This window comes from Lampris incognitus, chromosome 1, assembly GCF_029633865.1.
Source record: "Lampris incognitus isolate fLamInc1 chromosome 1, fLamInc1.hap2, whole genome shotgun sequence".
Classification (NCBI taxonomy): Eukaryota; Metazoa; Chordata; class Actinopteri; order Lampriformes; family Lampridae; genus Lampris; species Lampris incognitus.
Window position 1 is genome coordinate 11,030,241 of NC_079211.1, and position 22,356 is coordinate 11,052,596.

Sequence of the window (22,356 nt, forward strand, 5' to 3'; positions counted from 1 at the left end):
CACGAAGGATTTGTCAACTCCTCAAGTCCACATTTCCTTGGGAACTACAGATTGGTAAACAACTCTGCACCCGATTCACGTTGCAGCACAGTCAGCTATAGCCTTAAAACCATTGGGATTTAGGTTGGAAGGTCATCCTGCTAGTTTCCTCAGAGCCTCAGAGCACTTTTCCGCGTCCTTCACCCCAGCATACAAAGGAACATTTGTCCCATCTGTTTTACGGCACACGGGCTCCTGACATCGTCACTATCAGTTAACCAGGATGTCAGCGATGAAAGAATTAGAGTTCATCAAACTGTTTTCACCCACTGAAGTCACCAGCTGAACGTCTGCAGTATCAGTGTGAATTTAAGATTTGCTCTGTGAGGCGAGGTCTCCTGCTGTGTGTGTCTGTGTGTGTGTGTGTGTGTGTGTGTCTGTGTGTGTGTATGTGTGTAGGATGAGAGGCAGGAAGCCTTTGATTCTGCCTGCTAGTTAAAACTCTGAGAGGCTGTTTATGAATCTGCTGATGTCAAAGATTTTCCACACGGCTCACAGCTCTCTGGACTCCATAATTAATGTCTTCTGCTGGCATGCACCCAGGGTGTGTGTGTGTGTGCGTGTGTGTGTGTGTGTGTGTGTGTGTGTGTGTGTGTGTGTGTGTGTTTCAGTCCCAACAGTAGGGACTGACTGTAAGTACACTTACAAGTTTACTTCCATAAACTTTAATGTGGGCCAATTAAATCCCAGAGTAACATACTGTAAGTATTTATCAGTACATTTTTAGTTCCCAAAGCTAGACAGAAACAGGCCAGTTAAACTCCCTCTCTCACACTCACTCACTCACTCACTCACTCACTCACTCACTCACTCACTCACTCACTCACTCACTCACGCTTCTCTCTTAATTGTCCATCGTGTCCTTTGCTCACGCTTGATCTGGGGATCTCAGTGCCATTGACGCTGGGGCCACTTCATGTGGCTGTGGAAGCTAATGGATGAGCCACAGACTCGTCCACAGGTGGGGCAAGGGTGCCCAGATGTTGAGGTAATGCTGGCAGCCCTCTGGTGTCGTTGGGCACGTCTTTCAGTCCTCCTCTGTTGGTTGGTGTAATGTATTTGTTTGGTCACCCTGGCACAGGTGACCCCCCCCCCCCCAGGCCGATCTATCGAGTGCTAGAGGTTCAAGATGGATGGGATTTATGTTGCAGCGCCTCAGGAGGTCTTTGGCATAGTCCTTATAGCACCTCTTTTGTTCGCCAGCGGCTCGTCTTGCATTGCTGACTTGTCCACAGAGGGTTTGGTAGGGTAGGCGGTAGTCAGACATGCACATAATATGCCTTGTCCAGCGAAGATGTTTTTTAGCCACTGCTGCTTCCATTCAGATGAAGTTGGTCATGGAAAGATTCGTAGTATGGGAGAATCGATATTCTCAGGACAGGCCGAGGATCTTTTGAAGGCATTGGATGTGGAAAGCCTCCAAGTTTGTGACATGCCGTCTGTATGTGGTTGCTTCTGCCCCATAGAGCAGAGTGGAGGCACATACCGCATTGTATAGGGCAACCTTGGTGCTGACCTTCGGGTTTTTCTTTTCAAAAACCCTTCTGTGGAGGCGCCCAAAGGCAGACGAGCCTTTATTGATGCGGCTGTTTATTTCAGTGTCAACGGAGCAATCTGAGGAAAGTGTGGACCCAAGATAGATGAACTGGTCTACGACTTTGAGTGAAATAGCATTGATTTGGAAGCTGGGGGGTGAAGGGGGTTGGATAATGAGTTGTGCCGTGATTTCAGTTTTTTGAAGACCAAAGGACTGATATAGGCCAGGGCATGCTGCATGGACTCTGAGCTACGTACCAAGACAGTGCAGTTGATCTGCACGTTGAAGCTCACAGATCTAGCAGGTTTTGGTCTTTGTATGGGTCTGGAGCTGTCAGATATTGAATACAATTCTGTCAAGGTGGTGGTCCAGGTGAACTCCATCTTTGCGTCCCAGGGCATGGTAGAAGAGGTGGATGATGGCTGAGAGGAGGCAACTGAACAAGACTGGTGCCAAGACACAGCCTTGCTTCACCCCAATGTCGACATTGACGGACTCTGACTGGAGTCCTCCCATGAGAACTCTGGCTTGCATCCCATCATGCAGTTGCTGCAGAATGAAGAGAAACTCAAGTGATACCCCCAAATTCAGAGAGCTGTTTCCAGAGCATCTCACAGTTTATGGTGTCAAAGGCTTTGCTGAGATTGATGAGGCTATGTACAGGTCTTTGCGCTGCTCTCTTCTCTAGTAGCTGCTGTAAGACAAAGATCATGTCGGTACTGGATGTGGACTCCTCGAAACCACATTGTGTTTCTGGGACAGCACTTTCCGAAATGTGCTCCACCAGTCTGTTGAGCATGATTTTTGCCAGCACTTTCCCTGCAACAGAGAGGAGAGAGATCCTGTGGCTGTTCCCACAAACTGCTCTGTCCGCCTTCTGTTTGTAAATGACCACAATGTTGGAACCCTTCAAGTCCTGTGGGAGGATCTCGGACTTCAGGACGTTTGTGATCAGGAGGTGTAGGCAGCATGCGAGGAGAAACCCCCCTATGTTTGAAGACCCTGCCGGGATGCCATCAGGTCCTGCACTTTTGCTGTTCTTCAAGCCCCTAATGGCTTGGCAGGTTTCAAAGAACTGTGGCAGAGTGTCGAGGTGCAGGATTGGTGGAAGATCAATGGGGTTGGTGTGGTTGAGGGTTTCGAAGTGATATGCCCAGTGGCCAAGGGTCTCATGACAGTTCTTGAGAAGTGTCCCCCATCTGTTGATCGGACAGGGGCAATAGTTTGCTTCCTGGGGCCATATATGGCTTTGATGACGTCACAGAAGCCCTGGGTGTTATTGCAGTCTGCAAGGTTTTGGATTTCTTGTGCCTTCTGCACCCAGCAGGTGTCCTCCATGCCCACAGAGCACGCTGGGTCGCAACTCTTGCTTCAGCAAAAGTACATTTCAAGGTTGAGGATCCGGGGTTAGACAGGAGACCTTTGTAGGCTTCCTGTTTTGCTGGCAGAAGTGACTATTTCGGTAGAGTGGTTATCAAACCACTCCTGGTGATGTTCCCTTGACAGACCAAGTGCTTCCGAGGCTGCACCGTGGACAGCTGTGTGCAGAGCTGACCGGCCAATGGAGCCCTCCGGAGGTTGCCTGTGGTGGGGTCGTTCAGTGCTGTGCAGTTGAGCTTTACGTTTGGGGCTGTCCTTGGGCGATGGGTTGAATATTCATGAGGAGTTTGGATCTGACCATAAGATGATCAGTCCAACACTAAGCCCCCTGCATGACTCGGGTGGGAAGAACATCCTGTCTGTCCTTTTGACAGACAATGATGTAATCCAGGAAGTGCCAGTGTTTTGAGTGGGGTGGTTGCCAGGTGGTTTTGAGCCTATTTGAGCCCCCTGTGTATTTGAGCCCCTGTGTGTGTTTTTGAGCCTCTGTGTGTGTGTGTGTTTGGGAGAGGGCTGTGTGCGGGTATGTATTTTCTTGTGCTGTGTGTATCTGCAGCATCTATTTGAGTATGTGTGTGTGTGTGTGTGTGTGTGTGTGTTTATTGTCAGATTTTTGCTCTTATCATACACAACAACGATTAACAGTGATTGGTACCCATCCACACACACACTCACACTCACACACGCACACACACACACACACACACACACACGTCTGTTTTCTCAGTTGTTTAGTGACGTTTATGTCATGCTCCTGATCTCCCTCCTCTCTGTCTGATTCCTAGGCTCTCTACCCAAGTGGGTGGTGAACAGAGTCTCCCAGTTTGTGGCACCAAAGGTAATGACAACAAATTGTGTCTTTTGTTGACATCCTGCAACCCAACTGGCCCGCTGCCCATAGTCTGAAAACCACCAGTCTGCGACACGAGAGAATTTTACTCCTAAGTATCGACTATGCTGCGAGATGCTCTGAGTCAAGATTTACTGTTTTGTCGTTTTCATTATGGACCTGCGCACATAAATGAAAACGAAACGCCGTCTCTCCCAGCCCACAGCAGTGCGACAGAAAAGATAAAAATACACATCCAGAAATTCCCTAAAAACAATACCACCAAAAACACAAAAACAGGGGGAAGAAAACAAAAAAGCACAAACGATTAACAACACAGTCCATTCAAGTGCAACACAGTCCATTAAAGGGCCATTTCAGGTTAAATGTCGACAGCCGGTGTCTGTCAACAAGTGACCAGCAGTGATGGGGGGGGGGTTTAGAGGGTAGGTGGATAAGCATGACTGTGTGTGTGGGGGGGGGGCACAGTTTGTTAATGATCCTGCCTGCCTGTGGGTAGAAGCTATTTAGCATTCTGCTGGATTCAGCACAGATGCTCCTGTACCTCCTCCCAGACGGCAGGAGGGAAAACAGGTTGTGAGAAGGATGGTGGCGGTCCTTAATGAGGATCGCCACCAGGATCCTTAATGAGGATCGCCACCAGGATCCTTAATGGAGGCTCTGTGAACACAGCGTCGATGGTAATGCCCCAACAGATCTCACTGGTTGAGAAGAAGAACGAGTCCACTCAGTCCATTCTAGTTTGGTGAACTAGTGACCGCAATGTTTTTTTGGGGGGGGGTCAAACTTGCGACATTATGGGTGGCAGCAGTAGTATGTCCATGCCTATCGTCATCACCGATGTTCCATCACCTCTCTCTCTCCCAGGCCATGAAGAAGATCTACAAGGCCTCCCAGAAGTATCCGGAGTGGAAGAGGAAGCACAACCCCAACCTGAAGCCGTGGATGTTTCCTGAACAGAACACACTGCCTTGCATCAGCGCCGCCGACCTCACCCTGCAGCGAGCCGACTCCCTGGAGAACATCGACGAGAGCAACCTGACCGAGGAGAAAATGCATCACAGCGACGACGAAGAGACTTAAACACACACAGACTGAAGAGCTGTGGGCTGTCTCTCTCTCTGTCTCTCTCCCTGTCTCTCTCTCTCTCTCTCTCTCCCTGTCTCTCTCCCTGTCTCTCTCTCTCTCTCTCTCTCTGTCTCTCTCCCTGTCTCTCTCCCTGTCTCTCTCTCTCTCTCTCTCTCTCTCTGTCTCTCTCCCTGTCTCTCTCTCTCTCTCTCTCTCTCTGTCTCTCTCCCTGTCTCTCTCTCTCTCTCCATCTCTCTGTCTCTCTCTCTCTCTCTCTCTCTGTCTCTCTCTGTCTCTCTCTCTCTCTCTCTCTCTCTCTCTCTCTCTCTCTCTCTCTCTCTCTCTCTCTCTCTCTCTCTCTCTCTCTCTCTCTCTGTCTCTCTCCCTGTCTCTCTCTGTCTCTCTCCCTGTCTCTCTCTCTCTCTCTCTCTCTCTCTCTCTCTCTCTGTCTCTCTCTCTCTCTCTCTCCCTGTCTCTCTCTCGCTCTCTGTCTCTCTCTCTCTCAGTCTCTCTCCCTGTCTCTCTCTCTCTGTCTCTCTCCCTGTCTCTCTCCCTGTCTCTCTCTCTCTGTCTCTCTCTCTCTGTCTCTCTCTCTCTCTGTCTCTCTCTCCCTGTCTCTCTCTCTCTGTCTCTCTCTCTCTCTCTCTCTGTCTTGCTGTCTGATGACTTGGGTAAAACTCCATTTGAACGTGCTCGAGTCTGTTTCAACCCTCTTCTGGTTGTAATTTGATTTAATCTCCCCCGGGTACCTCAACAGTCTGCAAACTGGAAAAATTCCCCGTGAAACTTAACTTTGATTCGATTTTTGAGTTAAATAAATATATTAAAGTTACAATCCTGGAGAGTTACAGGCAAACAATTGTCCTCTTAGATGCTTTCTACATGTTGTATGTAAGACAAGAGCTAATATCTGAATGAATGTTTGTTTTTTTTTTGTTTTTTTACCATTTTAATGGTTACCGTCTGGTCAGACTTTCCTGCGTCTTCGGTTTGTCAGCCGAATGTGCAAGCAGAGGGCAGGTAGGGGGCAAGTGTGAAAAAGTGAAGTTGGCTAACAAGCGGATACGGCAGACCAAGCTGGTAGAAGTCCTTTACCAACAGATAGTCCAACATCAGTAAGTAAATCTCAGGTTCAGCCATGTTTTTTTTGGGGGGGGGGGTTTGGCACCGACAAAACAGCAATGCTGAAATTTCATTTCATTTCTGCAATGTGGAGCGGCCACACGCCACTGCAGTAACCTCGAATCATCACAGGTTTCCGAAGGTCAAAGAAAAACCAGCGTCTTCAAGATTGTAAGTTTAAGCACCAATAAAATCTCAGGTGAAGATTGTGGCGTCCCCCTAAACCTTTTGGCTGACCAGCAAACTGAACCCCCCCCCTTAAGTCCAAATTTGTTGTTACACACCCATGGGAATTTCTGGCCCTGAAGTTTGTCTCAGAGGCCGGTGTAGAACCCGGGTAACCCCTGAATTCAGACACCAATTGGCAAACGCTGAGGCCTTCGCAGGCCTGGGCGGTTGCTCGTTGCAAGAGGTAGACAATAGGCTTTGCTTGTACCTGTCAGACTATTTTCAGGGCTTAGAAAAAACTTCCATGGGTGTGTGAGAACAAATTTGCACGATTGACGAATGACGCTCATAGGTTCTACTGTCTTCATTGGTTCCTTCCGGCTGACAGTGAAGTCAAAGAAAAGTTCTTCCATCGACGTCCTCGTGGGGCGACGATGAAGGGACCAAAAAAATTACACTTAACACTGGATTTTATGTGTGAAATGAGATCAGAACCAGCACAGATCGCAATGATTCACTGTTGCCCGATATTCCAAGTCTGTGTTCTGTAAGTGTGTGTGTGTGTGTGGAGGTGTGAGAGGATGTGTGTGCAGTACATATTGTACACGTATGACTTCGTGGCTGTATTAGTTTAAAGCCTTGCAGTTCTGTAACGACTCATTAATAAGACGAACCAAACGCGGCCCAAAAGGGGCGCGTTTGATTCGAACGTCCACGGGGCACCGCGTGGGCGGGGCCTACCCCATAAGGACGCGCCAGAAAGCGCAGGAAACTTTGAGGTGACTCTGACTTACTTCCACGTGGTTGTTTAAACCAGTGGTTCTCAACCTTTTTGGGGTCCTGGACCCCCTGCGTATTTTTGCTCTACCCTGAGGACCCCTCCACCTGATCTTGGGGGAGGGGGGTTGCAATTTGATAGAAACAGTAGAAACTTGCTTTTGAAATTGCATTATAGCATTTATTCACTCTTTGGGGCAAAAATAAGAGCTTTCAGTTGTAACTTAGATATAGTTAACAAAACAGAATTCTTATGCAGTAACTTTCAGATATATGTAACAAAACAGAATATGTATCCAGTAACTTTCAGATATATGTAACAAAACAGAATATGTATTCAGTAACTTTCAGATATAGTTAACAAAACAGAATTCTTATGCAGTAACTTTTAACAATGCAAACGGGAGCGAGATCTCTTATTAAAATACAATAAATTACACTTGTGAAACAGATGTAATTAGAGAAAAAAGTCCTGTTACCCTTTATAGTTTAGGAAGATAAAGGTCTCAGTCACATTTGAGTAAAATAATCCTATTTCTATAAATGTCATAGGATCTTTTTTTAAAAGATATTTTATTTTCACGGACCCCTTGCAATTACACCACGGACCACTAGGGGTCCGCGGACCCCCGGTTGAGAAACACTGGTTTAAACCTTCTGTGGACACGTGCTGTCGCCCAGCAGGGTACAGTGAAGGACCACGTAAGACCCGGTAAAGTAAAACAAAATATACAACTGTCTAATGTATATTGAGCATGCCATTCAGACAGAGATGATTCATGGTAAAGAAGTCAGGCCCGTTATCAGTAGAGTTGGGTTTTATTTTTGGCTTTCTGTTTGTTCATTTAAGTCAAGTTGGTTTATGCAATGAGTAAAATAATTACTGGGACGCGGACACTTACTGCCTATTGTTAAGCCTGCATTGCCATCTAGCGGTGAAACTGTGTAACTACATGCAAAGGCTGTTATTCGGATAGAGCCAGTGGGGAACTCTCACATGTAAACCCTTCTTTCACAGAAGAGTCACCAACTCTTAAAGTACTTTAAACTTTTCTAACAAATGGGCTTTCTTTAAGGAACCTTTTAATTGGTTGTAGAATGTAATGTGATTTTCAAGTAGACTGAATTGTGCTTCAGGGCTATATGAATAAAATCTGACTTTGACTTCACGTCTATAGCGTCACGTTTTCATGATGTGCCACAGATATCGGTGTGTATGCAGGTTTTCCTCCAACCCAAAACTCCACCTTGCACATTGAGTACTACTGTAAGTCTATAGACTAATCCTCTGCAAGCCGTTACTTTCTGGTCTGTGCCGTCATTGATTAAGGAAGTGTCATTTTGTCGGGTACCACGTGCACAAGACAAAAGGAGCTTTAGCAGATCCCTGCAGCACCTCCTCGCCAGGCAAGGTGACGGGAAACGCATGAAGGTTCTGTGTAAAGGGACGAGATGGACGACGCAAACAGCTCAACCTGAGGGGACAGGAGACAGATCAGGTTTGCATCTCAATCGTGGGGTCAACCCAGGGCCGACCCAAGCCTTTTTTGGGGCTCAACATACTTTGACCCCCCCCCCCCAGTGTCCCAGCACCTCAATGTTAGTTGGAGGCTTAAAGTAGGACTAAGATGGTAAGACATTCAGCACCATTTTTTGTTTTTGGTAAATGATCAATATTGTGTTTTTGTATACATTTAACCATAGCTATCCTCAATTGGCTCAAGCACTGTGAGGGCGTGGTCTAGTCTTCATTAATATTTATGAGCTGACCTTCTGAGTGCCAAGTACAAGCAAGAGTTAGTGGGGGGAAGTGGGCGGGGTTTCATATTTTTGATGATTTGATCTGATTGGCTGTATGTAAATACGTGTCCGATGACGTCACGAGTTTCTGGGAAAAACACTGAATGAAAAACAGGTCGCCCGAGAGAAGCTGACCTGGGGGAGCTCTTCTGAAGGGAGAAACTGAAGTCTACCGTTATACCTACACATGGGAGGGGGGGTTCAGTAGAAGTAATAACTGATGTTGGAAAACATTGTGATTTTGGTCCAACTTTCTTTTTGTGGGTTTTTTTTAATCTTTATCAGTAAATCCATCTGTCGCAAAACTCATATCTCCGGCTTGGTGCTGGTCACAGAGTTCAGCTCCGTTAACAAAAACCAAAGTCCCTGCATCTCATTCATCCACGTGGGAAGACATTTTCGCAGCCTTGTAATCTTGGAAGCGCCAATTCCCCTTTTTGGCCGCTGCGGTTGTTTTTCCTGCGGTGATAAGGAAAAGTTTATGTGCGGACTGCATCCTTCTTTTATGCATGAAAAAACGCAGCTGGGCTCCAAATCCTCTTGAATCTGTATTGTCTCAGCCACTTCCTCTTTCCTGTCTGCACCCCTCAGATTGTTGTTTGGGCAGCGAAGAGGAAACCCCACCGTTGTCCAGCTTCCCACACGACAGCCTCCTCTGTGTGGGTCTCTGACTGCACGATGCACAGCCAGGCATGTGTTGGTGGGCGAGAGAGAGAGTGCCTGCACAGTACACGTTGTACATGCATGATGGGAATGTGCACAGTACACGTTATACATGCATGATGGGAATGGGAATGTGTACAGCACATGTTATACGTGTATGATGGGAATGTGCACAGTACACGTTATACATGCATGATGGGAATGTGCACAGTACACGTTATACATGCATGATGGGAATGTGCACAGTACACGTTATACATGCATGATGGGAATGTGCACAGTACACGTTGTACATGTATGATGGGAATGTGCACAGTACACGTTGTACATGTATGATGGGAATGTGTACAGCACGTTATAAGTGTATGATGGGAATGTGCACAGCACATGTTATACATGTATGATGGGAATGTGTACAGTACATGTTATACGTGTATGGTGGGAATGTGCACAGCACATGTTGTATGTGTATGATTGGAATGTGTACAGTACATGTTATACATGTATAATGAGAATGTTATATCTGTATGGTGGGAATGTGTACAGAGCATGTTATACATGTAGGATGGGAATGTGCACAGTAGATTCTGTTCATGAATGATGAGGGCGTGTACAGTAGTACCTGTTTTAAATATGTGATGAAAATGGGTATATGCTCATCACCTTTTGTTCATGCAAGATGAAAATGTGCACAGTACATGTTATACATATATGATGGGTATGTACAGTACATGTTATACATGTATGACGAGTGTGTATAGTACATGTTATACATGTGATGTGTGTGTACAGCATGTTATACATGTGATGCGTGTACAGTACATGCTATACAGGTTTGATGAGTGTGTACCATACATGTTATACATGTGATGTGTGTACAGTACATGCCATACATATGATGTGTGAACAGTACATGTGTATGATGAGTGTGTACTGTGTATGTTGCACGTTTGTGATGTCCGGACCACAGTGTGATGAGGGCAGAGGTGAGCCAGGAAACAATGTGTCATTGTGTCTCGGGGATCATCTCATCTCATCTCTTCCTTCCTAACAAAACAAAGAAACCATCTGGATTTTGTGCCATCGTGGGCTACTGTACACGAGACTCAGACCGAACTAAAAAGGGAGGCTGGCGTTCGGAGGGTAAAACTCTAGTATCTTTCCTTGTCGTCATTCCCTCGACAGCCTCCAAATGCCCCATTTCATGCCCCAGCTGCAACTTTTTGACCGTTTCCAAGAGTATGTTCCAGGTCATGTAAGCAGTGATCCAAACTGTGGTCAAACAACACTGACAAATAAAACGGGTAAGCTCGACCGCACCAACACTGGAAAATGTTAGACTATAACGGGACAACAGCCATCAAGATGTAAAATCACCATCCATTACCTGAAACCGCTTAAGCTGGAGCCTATTCTAGCAGTCGTTGGGTGGCAGGTGGGGAGACACCCTGGACAGGCCGCCAGGCCATCACACAGGGCCCACACACCTAGGGACAATTTAGTACAGCCAATTCACCTGACTTACACGTCTTTGGACTGTGGGAGGAAACCAGAGGCAACCCATGCAGACACAGGGAGAACATGCAAACTCCACAAAGAGGACAACCCGGGATGACCCACCAAGGTTGGACTACCCCAGGGCTCGAACCCAGGACCTTGTTGCTGTGAGGCGACCGCGCTAACCACTGTGCCACCATGCCGCCCTCACCATCTCATATCACGCCTATATATAATTTCTCCTTGAATCCATCCTTAGTCTGATGAAGACCAACTTCCTGCTTTCCTTTCCTCCTCAATGACACCAAATCAGTCTTCACAGTCTGAAAGCAGCTTCGCTTACTGTACGGTCACGCACACGAGAGGCAGACACTCACTCGACACTTGTCTCAACACATAAAACTACAATGTGCCTGCATGAATTATGGATTACGTAGTGTCAGGAGGGAGGGCAGCCAGTGGACTAAAGCAAGGATGGAATTCATGTAACGGGAATTTGTGATGGGGACAATGTCACCACCATACTTACAGAAACATAATTTACATCGATACCAATGTCAGCCTTTGTGCAGAAACAATTTGACAAACGGGGCCTCCAGGTAGCGTAGCGGTCTATTCCACTGGCTACCAACACAAGGGCCGCAGGTTCAAATCTCCATGTTACCTCGGGCTTGGTCGGGCGTCCCTACAGACACAATGGTTGATGCTAGCTCCAACAGGGTGCAGGGTTGGTTGTTGGTTAGCGTTTAAATTCCATTGTTAGCAAGCATTAACGTTAGCTACCGTTACAGTACGACCTGGCAATGTTAAGGTCAGCTGTAAGCTAGCTAGCTAGCTAGCTACATGTTTCAGTGTGCATCGTTTGTTTCAAGTCAGGGCGCTTCGGGGTTCCGCGCTGTCTATTGGCCGACGCAACAGCCAATCACGGCTACTTCCGTGCCTACGCCCCGTTGGATCTAGCGTCAACCAGACACAATTGGCCGTGTCTGCGGGTGGGGAAGCCGGATGTGGGTGTGTGTCCTGGTCGCTGCGCTACGCCTCCTCTGGTCGGTCGGGGCGCCTGTTCATGGGGGAGGGAGAACTGGGGGGGGGGGGAATAGCGTGATCCTCCCACTCGCTACGTCCCCCTGGTGAAACTCCTCACTGTCAGGTGAAAAGAAGCGGCTGGTGACTCCACATGTATGGGAGGAGGCACGTGGTAGTCTGCAGCCCTCCTCGGATCGGCAGACGGGGTGGAGCAGCGAGAGTGGGGTAATTGGCCAAATACAATTGGGGAGAAAAAGGGGGGGGGCACAAAATAAATAAATAAATAAATAGTGTAAACTATGAAATAATTTGAACAACCTCAGTGTGTGTGTGTGCGTGTGCGTGTGTGTGAGTGAGACAGTTTAACTGGCTTGTTCCCGTATAGCTTCGGGAACCTAAAATGTACTGATAAATACTTACAGCATGTTGCTCTTTGGGATGTAATTGGTCCACTTGTAAGTGTACTCACAGTTGAGCCAGCTGTATACTTTTTGGGACTGAAATGTACACTTCAAATTGCCTTACACAAGCAACATAAGAGCACCCAAAATAATGTTCAGCAAGCTTAGAAGTAGGAGTTTGTATACACTGCTCTCGAGTTTACCTTCTGTAAGTACGGCGAAGTCGGAATAAAAGCACGCCTGCTTATTTTTAGCTTAACAGAGCTGGAGCAGAAGTGCACTGAGGTAAACTTCTTTTGTCTGAGGGAAGTCTGGAGAGGGATTTTGGAGGCCAAGACTCATTTTTAGAATGAGTAAGACGGTAATAATATTACTCACCACACACACACACACACGCACGCACGCACACGCACACACTTACACACGCACACACGCACACAGTATTACTCACAGGAGGCGGAGGCAATCAAGGCATATGGAAATGTGGCCAAATAAGTCCCTGCTTTGTCAATGGGAAGGTTTTGAGTGCAAAACTGGAAACGCTACATCTGACGCAAAAGCAGCTGTTGTTATCTGTCAATACAATGTTTTAGGGGTCCAAGCAGCAACAGCTGCTGAACCCTATTGTTTTTCTAAGGATTATTATTATTGTTGTTGTTATTATTAGTGTTGTTTCTGCAAAACACTACAGTACGCACATTTACGTTTTAGGACATATCCCAGGCTCCGTATGGAATTTTTGAGAAATTATTTTTTCCCTCTAATTCCTTGGAAATTTCCCCACCATTTTCAAAAAACCGAAAGTGAAAGTAAAATGAACTAGTCTCACGCTGTTCATCAGATTGGCATGACAGTTGGTATGCTATGCTTCATCTCCAGACAATGCTGATAAAAAGCTGTTGAAAGAGTTTTGATGTCATCCCACTTCGAACGTGTCAATCAAAATTTAAGGTGTGGCCCATAGTGATTCTGTTGCCTATACCTAGTGATGGGATTGTCCAAACTTAACGAAACTTGTCGCACACAATCGTCACAACATTCTTTGGAAGCACGCCAGATTTTGTGAAATTTCGTCCATAGGGGGCGCTACAACTGACACATGTCAATATCTCCAAAACCGCTTGAGCTAATAATCCTTAGAAAATTGGCTGGTTACCAAAATGGCCGCCAAACAGCCACTAGGGTGACAATGGAATGTGTTAGAGCCCCATTTCAGATGATGAACATAAGAAAGGCTGCTGGCCCCGGTACCATCTGCAGGTGCATGTTGCGCTACTGTGCTGACCAGCTGGGCGAGGTCTTCACTAAACTCTTCCAGATGTGTGCCGGACGTGGCCAGACACCTACAATCTGGGAAACATTCATTACATTACAATACCCATTCCAAAAATCCAAAAAAATCCCAAGGAACTAAACGAGTGCAGACCTGTTGCGCTTACATCCCTTGGGATGAAATATTTTGAGAACATTTTCAAAGAGAAGGTTTGCCTCCCTAATTGATGGCAAACTAGATCCCTTGCAGTTTGCTTACCAAGCTGGAAAAGATGTGGAGGATGCAAAACTCTTCATCCTCGACAGAGCGCGTAAGCACCACGAGAAACCCAAATCTCATGCCAGTCTTTTATTCGCCGATTCCTCTTTGGCTTTTAACAAGATGGAGCCTCGTATTTCGACGGAGCAACACACTTCTTATTTTAAATTACCTGATCAGCTTTTGGTGTTGATTTGGGATTTTTTTTTTATCAGATAGAATCCAGCAGGTTTTAGTGAATGGACATATGTCCAACACCAAGGTCTCAAATACAAGTTCAGCCCAGGGCTGTTTCCTGTCCCCCCTGCTTTTTATCATGTACTCAGACAGCTGCAGGACTTCTCAAAAGGGCCACAATCTGTGAAACTCTCTGATGACACCACCCTGTCCTCTGTTCTCCAGGGCTCGGGGTCAGATCACGGTGTTGCCCCACCTGCCTTCGTTAAACGGTGTGATGATAACTTCCTCGACCTTAATGTATCAAAAACTAGGGAACTAATTATTGATTTTAGGAAAAATAGTCACAAAACAAAAGCTAACATTACACATGGCGAGGACGTTCAACTTGTCAACACATGGAGTATTTAGGAACAGTGTTTAACCCTCAGCTCGAGTTCGATGTGAACATAGTTGGTTGTCAAGCGTGGACAACAAAGAATTTACTTAATGTGGATGTTTAACTCTTTTAATGTCTGAGAAACTATTCTATGTACTTTTTATCAAACATAGATCGGAGGTCTTTTAACTTTCTCTTTTATTTGATGGCTTAATAATGGATTGTCTGTGAAGGACAAGAACAGCCTAAATGGTGTTGTTAAGGTCTGCGCCAAGATAACTGGAGTACAGCAAAGAGGCCTTGTGCTCCCTCCGGGAGAATCCTATGGCCCAGAAAGCAAAATGAATTATCAGCCGATCTGACCATGTTCTGGCCATTGAATTCACTGTAATGCACCCAGGCCAGCGTTATAATGTGCCCCTTAGAAAAATAAACCACTATTCTAAGTCCTTTACTCCTTTCTTATGTAGCACCAGGTTTAAAGGTTTATGGTTTTTCTTTTCTTTTCCTTGCTGTTATTTTGTTTTAGCAAGAAAAAACAAACAACCAAACAAGAACAAAACATAAACCTTTCAGTAGGTATACTGATTTTATAAACTCACTGGTACCATAACGTTGGCGCGCCATGTTGGAGCTCATTTGAATCCCCTTTCATTGTGTTTCAGTACTCACTGTTCCTTGCACGCCCGGAAGCTGTGAACAGTTCAAACCCTCGTGTCCAGCCATGCCCCGTTTTGTGTGACGGAAAACGCCCCTGTGGCGGGAGTGCCTGTGCGGCCAGCCATCTTCCATCATGCGGAGGCGAGTCCGGAGCACTTCACGGCACCATCGTGGTGTGGCCGCCAGGTCGGACGCACACTATTCAAAATTCACAGCCACCAATAAACTGTCTGTTCCTCTTAACTCCCATGTTCATTTGATTATGGTTTCAGAGTCCATACTCACTCAGAAACTCGCTGCAAAGTATGCTTTCCTCCACGCGCACAGCCCTTCTCCTCCTGCCAGCGACTGCGTGGTCACAGCATTGGCGCCAATAGTGATTTTACCCGCCAAAATGGATTCAAACAGCTCACTCTTCCCTTGAACAGGGTAGTACAAACCAAAAAAAGGAAAAAAATCATTTTATCAATATAAAACTTAAAGAGCCGTACTTGACAAACTTAAACAGGCTTAATTAGCTGTTTCCCTCTTTCCGTTCTCTTCTCTTCCGCTCCACTTCTGTCCCACCCCTCTACAGCTGATCGGTCAGGAAATGGTAAGTGACTGGCTGGCTGGCTAGCTAGCTAGCTAGCTAGCTCTAGCTCTCTCTCTCTCTCTCTCTCTCTCTCTCTCTCTCTCTCTCTCTCTCTCTCGACATCTGTCTAAACCAGTAGAAAAACTCTTAACAGAAAGAACTGCTCAAGAAGAAGACGGCTTTTACAGCTACCCCACATTAACTGATATAAATGTGACAATCTTATAAAACACACAGTTTGGCACTTGTTTTACACAGGAACTACAGTTTAACCCTATAAATGCAAATAAGAGAAATGTAAACAGTGTATTAATACATTTAAACGGGGCACTACACTTATAAGGTTACTACACTTATAAGGTTACTACAGAGCACCGAAAGTCCCAAATGGTGATTTTTTCCCCCCTTGTGCGCACAAGTTATTATCTTGTGTGTACAAGATGTCTGTCTTGTGGGAATAAGTAAATTATCTTTGTACACACACTTCGGTAAAACCAGCGGGTATCTTCATTCAGCTCACCCACCAAAAACAACAAACTGACTGTTCAAATGAAGCAATGAACGCCGCCATGTTTCAAACATACTTGAGAAATCACCACTTAAAAGCTACAAACGCAACTTACCCCTGTGGTCTTCAAAGCATAGGCCTATCATGCCTTCACTATGCAGATGTGAACTTTCCCCCACAAGTTAATGTGGAAGTGGGCAACGTTTTTGCTTTAACATCATTATGAAGTAAATGTTGATTGCATTGTAATGGGCTATAGAATAATGACAGGGTAGTAACCGGTTATTTTCTTGCCCGGTGCGGGATTCGATACGGGGTGTACCGCACCACAAGACGACATCACTAACCGCTCGGCTAAAGGGTCGTTAGCTAGGGGCTAACGGGTCTTATTTGTAGTTTACAACAGCATCGGCGTTTAGCTACGCCTCGCTTTCACTATGCAATTCTATCCGCCACCGGCACGGTTTTCCCCGGCAAATCGATTTACGGCACAGGAAGTGGATCAACCACCACCGAGTAGTGGGCTGGGCAATGGCCGACGGTGGAACAACGAGGTAACTGTGGAAACTCCACCCGGCGAAACAAAAAGAACCCAGTTGACGGAGGAGGCAAAAAAAAAGGTGAAGATGGCGAGTGGTAGAAGACGAGATAAAACAAGAGTGAACCGAGCTCAGGGACTTGAGAGGGCTCCGAACCGACTTTCAGTTGGCAATGTAACCTATTTTTCTGGACTTGCCGTTGGTCATTTTAAGTCCCTGTTATAAGCTGTCGCCACAGTATATGCCTTGAGCTCTTATTTTGAAGGCTGCCGAGAGAGCGGAAGTGCTGTACGCAGCGTGGTGGCGGGGGAGTTTTACGTTACAGCATTATTTCTACTTGATCAGTAAGTAACACAACCTGCCAACTTATCAATACTACCGGATGTTTTACTCTGCCTTTACCGTAGCACTGAGATCGGGGTTTCTCGTTCAAATTGGGGTTCTTGCGGTTGTTTCTTGATTTGGACAGTAATCGGGCTGCTAGCGTTTAGCCATGTTGCTAATGCTACTGCTAGCTAAAGCTGCTACTACTACTACTACTACTACTTTCGGCTGGTCCCGTTAGGGGGCGCCACAACGGGTCATCCGTTTCCATTTCTTCCTGTCCTCTGCATCTTCCTCCGTCACACCAGCCACCTGCATGTCCTCCCTCTTTTCCTCTCCCCTGGAAGCTCCGTATTCAGCATCCTTCTCCCAATATACCCAATATGCTACTGCTAGCTAAAGCTAATAGCCAGAAAACGCACCTAAGAATCCGGGACCAACCAGGCTAACCCCGGATCCCTTGTAGCCCCGATCTGAGGGCCATGATAAAAGCAGAAACAAGCATAGATGCTTGTTTGAAAATCAACCGACAGAAAATATGTTGTCTCCGCCGTGCGAAGCAATAGCGTTACCTCTTCGGTGAACATGCTTCTTCGCGGAAATGTGTAAACAAATGAGCATGTTGTTGGGAGTTGTTGGGAGGCTCTGAGGAAAACCGAAATCGATTGCGTTTGCGACAGCGACGCAAACTGATACCACTTGGAAACGCTAGGGGGGGTTGAAAAGTTGTCTGCTTCTACTTTAATTATATTGTGCGTGCAAGATTAGGGGGAAAAATCACCTGTCGGGACTTTAGGGGCCCCATAGGGGCTCGTTTTAAATGAATGGCACGTTATCTTAAATTGGTTTGAACTATAATGGGTGTTTTAATCTTTGTTTGCTTTTCACCTGGCTCCTCGTGTAAGCGTGCATATACGGGGTGACCACTAGAGTACCGGAGTGTGTTTGCTGTTCGTGTTCCTCGTACCCGTGATCTGATCTGTTGTCTAGATTCTAGACGCCCCGTCCCATGCCTTGGCAAATTTTGTACCCCCTGTAGGATGTGTATCCCTTGTATTCGGCGAACCTCTGTTGCAGTTCTTTTTCTCGTATAAACTTAAAAATAGCAAATATTGATTGAATTATTCATAAATATGTTTTCGTATCTACTACTGACAATTTTTGATTATAAACACGATTTTATAAAGCATTATACTGGAAGAAGGCAGGTCGTTTGCCTGGGGGGGGGGACTGTTTTGGCTCTTCTGCATTTTCTTAAATGAACACAGAGTAAATTCTGTAAACTTAATAACATGAAATAGATGCTTTTGTTCTTCCGCAGAATGAATAAGTGAGCCTTGACCATCAGGGTGGTTTACGACGTCATGCAAACCACATTGCTATGGTCATGTGCCTGTCTAACTTCATGTTATTCATGGTTTCAAAGGTTTATTTGTCTCGTACTTTACGCACAAGTACAATCAGCAGTGAAATTGTGTACAAGAGAAATGGACACACTAATGATAATTTTAAAAAAAGTGTGTTTATTTCTTTTGCTGCTCTTATTCGTTGCGTTGAAGTGAGAACGAAAAGTGTTTTATTTATCGTGTTAAAATGTAACTTTTCACAGCTACGTTTTAACACGACAACTGTTTCTGGGATACATATTCTGCAGGGGACGTCGTATTTGGTGTAACATGGGAAGAGCGCTATCTCTTTAAGAGGCGGCGGACTGTGGCCACCACCACCGCCGCCGCCGCCGCCGCGAACTCACAGGCAGGCAGGCAGAAGAGTTTCTCCGCGCGTCTCGCAACCCCTCCCGGCAGAGCTGCGGGCAACTGCGGACTATCGTTTCACGGCTTAACCGGGACAATACAGTCAGTGGAACAAGCGGCAAAACGTAAGTAGCCATTTCGCGGTTGTCTGAAAAAGCGCAACAAGTGCTTTTGTTGCGCTTGAAACGTATCGCGCTCCCACCCAGACTGTGCGCAGCGATACCCTGTCTGTGGCGAAGCGCGCTCGGCGGGATGGAAACCAAATCTGCTGTTTTCTTCCACCGCGCTAGCGCCATTTATCCCAGACAAGCTGTGTTTTTACCATAGGACGTGGGGGGTTTCAGGGTGGTGAAACGCTCCTTTTTTCTTTTTTTCCCGTTGGGAAAAACTTGTCAAATTTGGGACGGGACGGGGCTCTTGCAGCGGCGCACCGGATAAGCCTGCATGCAGTGGGAACAGTCGCACCTTTCATCCGCCGGTCCAAAGGCGGCTGAGTTTCAGTGGTTTGTGGAATGGATTGGTCAGAGCCGGGCGAGTTTGGCGCTGGCATGCGGGATCACATGAATCTGATATAACGCTGTCAAGAATGAGGTGATGAAAGAAGCCTCTTTTTTTAGTTTGTTTGTTTTATGTTAGCGAGAGAAAGTTTGGAGGTTGGGGAGAAAAACTGCTTTTGAAATGAAGGTTAGGTGTTTTTTTTTTTGTTTTTTTTGTTTGTTTTAATTTGCCTTGCCTCAATGAAATATACTACTGGAGCAGTTTCTCAACCGGGGGTCCGCGGACCCCTAGTGGTCCGTGGTGTAATTGCAAGGGGTCCGTGAAAATAAAATATCTTTTAAAAAAAAAGGTCCTATGACATTTATAGAAATAGGATTATTTTACTCAAATGTGACTGAGACCTTTATCTACCTAAACTATAAAGGGTAACAGGACTTTTTTTTCTCTAATTACATCTGTTTCACAAGTGTAATTTATTGTATTTTAATAAGAGATCTCGCTCCCGTTTGCATTGTTAAAAGTTACTGCATAACAATTCTGTTGTTACATATATCTGAAAGTTACTGAATACATATTCTGTTTTGTTACATCTATCTGAAAGTTACTGCATAAGAATTCTGTTTTGTTAACTATATCTAAGTTATAACTGAAAGCTCTTATTTTTGCCCCAAAGAGTGAATAAATGCTATAATGCAATTTAAAATGCAGTTTCTACTGTTTCTATCAAATTGCAACCCCCCTCCCCCAAGATCAGGTGGAGGGGTCCTCAGGGTAGATCAAAAATACGCAGGGGGTCCAGGACCCCAAAAAGGTTGAGAACCACTGTACTAGAGTAATCTAACCCGCGCATGCGCAGTAACCATTGATTACTTGAACGGTGGGATCAAATGTTTTTGACGCAGGTCCGACTACAAGACTGGCTGAGTAAATGTTCTTGGGGGGGGGGGCATATTTCTCTTACTTGCTCCATTGAAGTTACTCCTTGGCGTCCCATTAGAAGACTGGAGTTAAACTGCCAGTGTGTGGAACTATTCATATAAAACAAAGTGTAGGTGAAATAAGAGCATCTGAGTTTTGTTTGAAAGCCCTTGGCGTGTGAGGAGGCCTCGAGATGTTCAGATTTACAGTCTGTGACGTGTGCAGGAAACAGGGGCGACTTGCCGTAACTAGGGATGGGCAATCATTCAGTATTACCATTTATCATTATGCAACAGTGTTGTCCGGATGACATTCAGACGCTTGTCATATCACGACACGCAACTGAAATAAGGAGAATCAATTCCCAGACTCAACCACAAAGTGACGTCTGACGTTATTTGCGTGAGTATGATTTGTAGACTAGTTTTGCTTTTACATTTTATATATTACCAAGCGATTCAGTGTGATGAACCTCGGTAGGGCTCTTAAACATGGGAATTTGGCCGGAGAAATCCCATATCTGCATTTGCAATCAGATTTTGTGATATGTGTTGAAACCCTGTAAATTTCTCTATGGTTATCATGATAACGTTTTCCACATTTCCCAGCACTAACCAGAACTGCTCGCGGCTGTGAAGAGTTTGTGACGAACCGCGTAGCGCTCTTCTGTGCGTGTGGCGTCCTATAGAAGAGCTAACTTGAGGTTAGCTCTCTAAATAGGATGACAGTTTCAGGATGAACTAGCCTTATATTGAGGTTCCACTCAGAAGAAACTCAGAACCTGTTTGTTGTAAATCTTCTTTCAGTTCTGTTGTATTGTGACTATCAGAGCCAAAGTGGCACAATTCTGACACAACCTCTGCGGTTTAGTGACCAGGATGCAGCTTGCATGTGACTCTGCAGGATTGTGGAAGTTAGTCTGCAGTGGAGAGGTGTGTGTGTGTGTGTGTGTGTGTGTGTGTGTGTGTGTGTGTGTGTGTGTGTTTAGCTATCCTAATGTGGACCAAATATCCTCATTAGGATAGAAAAACCAGAAACCACCTACCTTGTGTGGACATTTTAGAGGTCCTCACAAATAAAAGGGTCTATTTTAGGGCTAGGACTTGGTTTTAGGGATAAGGTTAGAATTAGGGTTAGGTTAGGGTTAGGGTTAGGGTTAGGCATGTAGTTTGCGTGGTTAAGGTTAGGGTTAAGGGCTAGGAAATGAATGTAGTCAATGAGGGGTCCTCATAAGGATAGTGAAACGTGTGTGTGTGTGTGTGTGTGTGTGTGTGTGTGTGTGTGTGTGTGTGTGTGTGTGTCCGTCCGTCCTCTGCCTCCGTTAGTGCGCCGAGCTGTTAAAGCTGAAATCTGTGATTTCCCTGATCGGTTCCTCCGTCTGGCAGTGAGAACTACAAACCAGGTGTAGCAGCCATTGCGGCTGGGGTGCCGTCAGCTCTTCAGTAAACGGTTCCCACCCTTGTAAAAATGGACCCCGGGACCGAAGCTAACACAGACGGTCTAATGTATTACAAACCAGCTGTATCGAATGTCTGTCCAACAGATGAATTACCACATCGGCCACCACGTTTCAATCCTGTTTCCCATTTGAGTAGGAACGTGTTTGCCACTGCACAAGCGTTCGCCCTGCCTAGTCAGAAATGTCAACAGTGATGTATGGCACGTGTCTGTAACCATGGTAAAGATGACAGTATTATACAACCTGGCTCCATGGTCCAGATGCATAAAATCACAAATTATTAGTGGAGGAAAATACTGGATTTCAGCTTTAAAATTTCTTAAATCAGAAAACAAATGTCTCAACAGCCGCTCAGCTTTGCGGCACGGTACTTCAACATCAGGGAGATGAATCGCCTTCATCATCGTTATCATCGTCATCCTCCTGTTGTTAGACTATTACAATAACGCCGTGCCCTGGCCTTTCCTCCGTCAGTTGCCGAGTTACAAACACGACGCCCGATGTCGGTAGACTTGAGATGTGCAGGATTATTTCTACTGTCATTCATGTAGGGAAGGTTGATTGGGCCCTGCTTCACTTACTCCAGTAAATGACTGCCACTGCCAACTGGGAGCTGCCCAGTACAGCCACAGTCTTTTACCATTTACCCTCCAGCAGCTGCACCAGATCACTCGCATTTTGCGAGAGTGCCCCGCTGGGGGTTTAGT

General features: G+C 45.9%; 2 protein-coding genes across 7 annotated transcripts in view; both read left to right on the forward strand.

Moving 5' to 3' along the window:
• Positions 1-5,000, forward strand: part of stard15 (StAR-related lipid transfer (START) domain containing 15) — a 39,191-nt gene extending 34,191 nt beyond the window's left edge. Inside the window, exons 5-6 of the mRNA XM_056291002.1 lie at positions 3,742-3,794; positions 4,674-5,000. Of these exons, the coding sequence (XP_056146977.1) occupies positions 3,742-3,794; positions 4,674-4,889 (269 nt within the window). The 3' untranslated portion in view covers positions 4,890-5,000. The remainder of the gene's footprint in view (positions 1-3,741; positions 3,795-4,673) is intronic.
• Positions 5,001-18,760: 13,760 nt separating this feature from the next.
• The window catches only part of arap3 (ArfGAP with RhoGAP domain, ankyrin repeat and PH domain 3), a 71,579-nt gene continuing 67,983 nt past the window's right edge, over positions 18,761-22,356 (forward strand). For 3 of the 6 annotated variants that reach the window (XM_056275348.1, XM_056275380.1, XM_056275390.1), the window contains exon 1: positions 18,775-18,899. The gene's annotated coding sequence lies outside the window, so the exon portion shown is untranslated. Of the gene's footprint in view, positions 18,900-20,217; positions 20,593-22,356 lie in introns of those variants that run through there. The other 3 variants (XM_056275356.1, XM_056275374.1, XM_056275364.1) reach the window with 2 other exon arrangements.